General features: G+C 34.8%; 2 protein-coding genes across 2 annotated transcripts; both read right to left on the minus strand.

Moving 5' to 3' along the window:
* Nucleotides 1–385: 385 nt before the first annotated feature.
* On the minus strand, nt 386–2,657 carry LOC116106498 (dihydrofolate synthetase-like; the record flags this gene model as incomplete). Its single annotated transcript, XM_031392864.1, has 5 exons — nt 386–738; nt 1,090–1,221; nt 1,530–1,661; nt 2,218–2,317; nt 2,448–2,657. Coding segments are annotated over 5 exons (927 nt in total), but the record flags the coding sequence as incomplete, so codon positions are not given.
* Nucleotides 2,658–3,474: 817 nt separating this feature from the next.
* LOC116106499 (dihydrofolate synthetase-like) lies at nt 3,475–5,746 on the minus strand (the record flags this gene model as incomplete). Its single annotated transcript, XM_031392865.1, has 5 exons — nt 3,475–3,827; nt 4,179–4,310; nt 4,619–4,750; nt 5,307–5,406; nt 5,537–5,746. Coding segments are annotated over 5 exons (927 nt in total), but the record flags the coding sequence as incomplete, so codon positions are not given.
* Between the last annotated feature and the right edge of the window lie 1,230 nt (nt 5,747–6,976).

Consider the following 6,976-nt stretch of genomic DNA (forward strand, 5'->3'; position numbering starts at 1 on the left):
GCTTTGGGGTAGTGAGTGATGAATCTTTACAAAGGTTAGAAAATGTTTGATTAAAATTGCATAATTGCCCTCTTAAGTGATTATTTCAAAAAAAAAAAAAAAAAAAAGCTGGAGGTCAGGGATTTTTACCCCAATAGTAATGGTCACCTTAAAGGTTATTATTTGTACCTTTCACAAATCAAACTATTATAAGCAAAATTATGGTTGATAGCATGCCCGCAACTTGGACAGTCCAAGTGAATGTTATATAAATGCAATATATCTGTAGTTCTGTTAGTTTTTCCCAAACTGCGAACAAATAGTTTGATTCCTAGAAGCCATGATCAATGCAACTAGCAGAACAATATTTCTGTAGAGTACTCGAGCAAAATGAAAGCAAATAACTTCAATTGTGAAGGGAAGCTAATACTGACGATACAATATGTAGAGATCCAGTTATTACAAGAATACCTGTTTGGTTGTCTGATTTTGTCCTAAGAATCTGATTTGCAACCTTCATGGAAACTGCTAACGAATACTCACCAGCAATTAAGGTACTGTTTTCAGATGCCCTTGGAGAATAAGTTGATGGATCCTGCAACAAGTCTTGATACTCTGCCAGTCCATCATGAACAATATTGATCCCCAATTCTTGGGAAGCTTGTATCCAACAACCCCTTAACACAGACGCTGGAGTTATTCGGGTCTTGCCTCCAGCAACATCAGCTTCTGTTAGGAAAACTGCCTCTAATTTTCTACCTGGAGAAACACGGTGAGATCTAGATTAGACCTTCCCTAAAAAAATGCAAGCTTGAGTAGGTTATTATAAACAGATTTTGTTGCAATCCTAGCTAGAGAACTAGGACAGTTGGATTACCAACTACCGAGACATGTCTGAATCCCCTCTCACCATCCCAGGAATGACAGGGACTAAAGTTATGTTCCCTAATATGACAAACTAGAAAATTACTTTCTGTCTACCAACCCAGAGATAAATAGATTCAAGTTTCATTCTTTACGGGACTTAGTGAGACCATCCAGCAATCCATTGTTGTTTCTAATGTTTTACCATTATGCTACATTAGATATGGCAAAATCTGTGATCTATACCTGAAAGAAATTCTCTTGCAAATGCTAAATGATCCTTGTCACTAGCCATTGCTACAATGATGGCCAATTTTGCCTCTGGAAGGGTCATTTGTATTGTGTCCACCAAAGCTTTAGCAGAATCTTTAGTGTGCGCTGCAAAACGTAAAAGTTGAAACAATCATGATTCTAATTAGAGAGATTGCCAATTGTTATGGCAGCCATAAAAGACATTCACAAAAGAGAAACTGTAAATAAGAGAACTATGCCAAAGATTATCTGATTTCAAACTAGAATGCAATACTTAATACCTATTGAAAACACGAAAAAAACAAAAAAAATAGACTCCACATTCATTCAACAGATGAGTAAGCGTTCTTATGGACAGTATCCAATCAGACCCAACATGAATTACATGCTGAAAATGGATTAAAGTGCAATAACAGTGAGAAAGTAAAAATCACCTCCATCAAGAAGTATCGTAGCTCCAGGTAATCCTAAAGTCTCAGCTTCCTTGGGTGTAAGGAACTGACTTCGTCCAACCAAGCATGTACTCTGTAAACCAGCCCTGATAGATCTGTCTGAAATTTTCCATCCTGAGATAGCCATAGAAGTATCAACAGAAACTGAGAAGTCATCTAAGGGACTCAATAATAAACTTAACATGACAGAGCCTTACTTAGAACTGACTAAACAATTTTAATTTCACCATTATCTCAGGCTTGCCTCGCTGCTTGCTAATGATTCTTATAAGGTATTCCCAATTGAAAGTGTCAATCAAAGAACTTGGATAAGAGCACAACCAGTGAACATGTAATTTGATATAGTTGAGACAAAAGCATGGGAGGAAAATGATTAGGAAAACCTATTTGAATCCTTACAATACATAACACAAAAGGCTGTTTAGATGTCCCAGCTAAATAGGAATTCTTTAACTGTAAGTCTGTAATAAACGGTGCATCATTCCAAAGGCTGCAGCCTATGTGCCAGAGTATAGAGGTAAGTTTTGGTTATCCATAATCCTAACAAAGCAAACTACATATCTAAACATTGGCAGAACTACTATCTATTGAAAGGAAAACCTCCATTCTACATGAATGTTCCCCAGTGAAATGAATAGACCATAGGGCATAAACAACATTAAGTACCAACCTTGATTACGAAGGCAGAGTGCTGCACATGCTGCAGTCAAAGCATTTTGAAGTTGGTGACTTCCAATCATGCACAGGGACACATCAAATAAGTCAAGGGACTGCATGGAGAATTATCGTAATAAAAAAAAGTTAAAATAATATATACAAATTGAGAATTGAAAATAGATGGTAAAAGTAAATTTAAAAAAAGCTTTATTGTATTCCAAAAGTAAGGCTTCAAGAGAATACAAGTTGAAAGTCTCTCTCAACTTGTATTGTTATGTCACAAGTTTGACAAGGTCTATCATAAAACAAACTCAGTCCATTTATGGTAGCTCTGATTCCGGCATCAGATGTTGATACTACTGGTGAACACATTGACAATGCTTTATCACGAAGAATGCACTCAATGTGTGGTAGAAACGGCCCTCCCAAAACCAACTGTAAGTTTAAACCAATTTATAGCATTAAGTTTTTGTTACAAATAAAAACAAGGAAGATCTTATACATATTCCAAGACATTGTTGAATTATGGAACCACAACTACATTGTCATATTGTTAGACAATCAAATTCCTAAGCAAACAGAATTCATAATAAGATGAATGCAAGCAATGTTAAATCATGTCATTGTCGACTCAATATATGCACATTGCTTAATTCATGTAGCACTATTGAGCCTATTCATATCAAACAATCTTTTACAGTATTTTCACACCATACTGAGGAATCAATATATAAACAAATATTTAATCAGTCTATATTAACCAGATTATTGTATGTAAGCAGCATTGATAAACATTGATCAGCAGATAAATTATACTTCTCGATAAGTTCTGAATATAGATTCTGTATCTGTTTCTAGTCTTTATGAATTCATAACATAAGCATCCATATAAAAGACAAGAATGAAACTCAATAGATAAATAGCATGAAAGAAATCAGAAAAATAAGGACTTTTGAAGAGATGAACATTTTATATCACAAAAAAGTGAAAAAGCTGGAGGTCAGGGATTTTTACCCCAATAGTAATGGTCACCTTAAAGGTTATTACTTTTACCTTTCACAAATCAAACTATTATAAGTAAAATTATGGTTGATAGTATGCCCGCAACTAGGACAGTCCAAGTGAATGTTATATAAATGCAATATATCTGTAGTTCTGTTAGTTTTTCCCAAACTGCGAACAAATAGTTTGATTCCTAGAAGCCATGATCAATGCAACTAGCAGAACAATATTTCTGTAGAGTACTCGAGCAAAATGAAAGCAAATAACTTCAATTGTGAAGGGAAGCTAATACTGACGATACAATATGTAGAGATCCAGTTATTACAAGAATACCTGTTTGGTTGTCTGATTTTGTCCTAAGAATCTGATTTGCAACCTTCATGGAAACTGCTAACGAATACTCACCAGCAATTAAGGTACTGTTTTCAGATGCCCTTGGAGAATAAGTTGATGGATCCTGCAACAAGTCTTGATACTCTGCCAGTCCATCATGAACAATATTGATCCCCAATTCTTGGGAAGCTTGTATCCAACAACCCCTTAACACAGACGCTGGAGTTATTCGGGTCTTGCCTCCAGCAACATCAGCTTCTGTTAGGAAAACTGCCTCTAATTTTCTACCTGGAGAAACACGGTGAGATCTAGATTAGACCTTCCCTAAAAAAATGCAAGCTTGAGTAGGTTATTATAAACAGATTTTGTTGCAATCCTAGCTAGAGAACTAGGACAGTTGGATTACCAACTACCGAGACATGTCTGAATCCCCTCTCACCATCCCAGGAATGACAGGGACTAAAGTTATGTTCCCTAATATGACAAACTAGAAAATTACTTTCTGTCTACCAACCCAGAGATAAATAGATTCAAGTTTCATTCTTTACGGGACTTAGTGAGACCATCCAGCAATCCATTGTTGTTTCTAATGTTTTACCATTATGCTACATTAGATATGGCAAAATCTGTGATCTATACCTGAAAGAAATTCTCTTGCAAATGCTAAATGATCCTTGTCACTAGCCATTGCTACAATGATGGCCAATTTTGCCTCTGGAAGGGTCATTTGTATTGTGTCCACCAAAGCTTTAGCAGAATCTTTAGTGTGCGCTGCAAAACGTAAAAGTTGAAACAATCATGATTCTAATTAGAGAGATTGCCAATTGTTATGGCAGCCATAAAAGACATTCACAAAAGAGAAACTGTAAATAAGAGAACTATGCCAAAGATTATCTGATTTCAAACTAGAATGCAATACTTAATACCTATTGAAAACACGAAAAAAACAAAAAAAATAGACTCCACATTCATTCAACAGATGAGTAAGCGTTCTTATGGACAGTATCCAATCAGACCCAACATGAATTACATGCTGAAAATGGATTAAAGTGCAATAACAGTGAGAAAGTAAAAATCACCTCCATCAAGAAGTATCGTAGCTCCAGGTAATCCTAAAGTCTCAGCTTCCTTGGGTGTAAGGAACTGACTTCGTCCAACCAAGCATGTACTCTGTAAACCAGCCCTGATAGATCTGTCTGAAATTTTCCATCCTGAGATAGCCATAGAAGTATCAACAGAAACTGAGAAGTCATCTAAGGGACTCAATAATAAACTTAACATGACAGAGCCTTACTTAGAACTGACTAAACAATTTTAATTTCACCATTATCTCAGGCTTGCCTCGCTGCTTGCTAATGATTCTTATAAGGTATTCCCAATTGAAAGTGTCAATCAAAGAACTTGGATAAGAGCACAACCAGTGAACATGTAATTTGATATAGTTGAGACAAAAGCATGGGAGGAAAATGATTAGGAAAACCTATTTGAATCCTTACAATACATAACACAAAAGGCTGTTTAGATGTCCCAGCTAAATAGGAATTCTTTAACTGTAAGTCTGTAATAAACGGTGCATCATTCCAAAGGCTGCAGCCTATGTGCCAGAGTATAGAGGTAAGTTTTGGTTATCCATAATCCTAACAAAGCAAACTACATATCTAAACATTGGCAGAACTACTATCTATTGAAAGGAAAACCTCCATTCTACATGAATGTTCCCCAGTGAAATGAATAGACCATAGGGCATAAACAACATTAAGTACCAACCTTGATTACGAAGGCAGAGTGCTGCACATGCTGCAGTCAAAGCATTTTGAAGTTGGTGACTTCCAATCATGCACAGGGACACATCAAATAAGTCAAGGGACTGCATGGAGAATTATCGTAATAAAAAAAAGTTAAAATAATATATACAAATTGAGAATTGAAAATAGATGGTAAAAGTAAATTTAAAAAAAGCTTTATTGTATTCCAAAAGTAAGGCTTCAAGAGAATACAAGTTGAAAGTCTCTCTCAACTTGTATTGTTATGTCACAAGTTTGACAAGGTCTATCATAAAACAAACTCAGTCCATTTATGGTAGCTCTGATTCCGGCATCAGATGTTGATACTACTGGTGAACACATTGACAATGCTTTATCACGAAGAATGCACTCAATGTGTGGTAGAAACGGCCCTCCCAAAACCAACTGTAAGTTTAAACCAATTTATAGCATTAAGTTTTTGTTACAAATAAAAACAAGGAAGATCTTATACATATTCCAAGACATTGTTGAATTATGGAACCACAACTACATTGTCATATTGTTAGACAATCAAATTCCTAAGCAAACAGAATTCATAATAAGATGAATGCAAGCAATGTTAAATCATGTCATTGTCGACTCAATATATGCACATTGCTTAATTCATGTAGCACTATTGAGCCTATTCATATCAAACAATCTTTTACAGTATTTTCACACCATACTGAGGAATCAATATATAAACAAATATTTAATCAGTCTATATTAACCAGATTATTGTATGTAAGCAGCATTGATAAACATTGATCAGCAGATAAATTATACTTCTCGATAAGTTCTGAATATAGATTCTGTATCTGTTTCTAGTCTTTATGAATTCATAACATAAGCATCCATATAAAAGACAAGAATGAAACTCAATAGATAAATAGCATNGTGTTCATTGAAACTTCTTTCAATTATGTAAGTTTTCATTACTAAGAAAAAGAATAAACAGAAGATTTGGACAAACAAAGATGTTAATTAATTAGGAGTTGTAGTCATTGGATACATCATATCCTTAACGAAGTATAAGAAACAAATTTTTATGCACAATCCTAATTTTACAATCATTTGATTTCCAGTGGAGAATTTATTCACTTAAACATATAGATATATATTTCCTGGTAAATTTGGGCTCGACACATGGCTACTAGAGAGTTGCCGCATCTCCCCGACCTTAGCCTGCATTGGCAAAGCTATAACCTGGATAAAACTCAGTAATTATTGCCGCGTCCCCCCAACCTTAGCCTGCATTGCCAAAGCTAACCTGGATAAAACTCAGTAATTACCACCGTTTAGAAGGGGAAATAAAGTGGCCATTACAATGATAGAGAGTTTATAATACTTTCTAATAATATTGGGCATTAGATGAAGCTAGACGGTCTTTTAGGATTTATACAATTACCCTTTTTTAAATAGATTCTAAAATCGTTTTTTATTGTTATTGTTATTTTTTTTGTCTTTTTATTTTAAATTGTCATCGGAACTTTGGCATTCCCTTAAAGAAGTTTATGTTATCTCATTTTACAAGTGATGTAAGATTATAGAATAAATAATAATAGTTAAAATCAAATTGAGAGATAATGCATAGCGATGAAATATTGTTTATGGTAGGGACTCAATATGTAATGCCTAATCCAGCTTTATACT

The sequence above is a fragment of the Pistacia vera genome, unplaced genomic scaffold (genome assembly GCF_008641045.1).
Source record: "Pistacia vera cultivar Batoury unplaced genomic scaffold, PisVer_v2 Contig519, whole genome shotgun sequence".
NCBI lineage: Eukaryota > Viridiplantae > Streptophyta > Magnoliopsida > Sapindales > Anacardiaceae > Pistacia > Pistacia vera.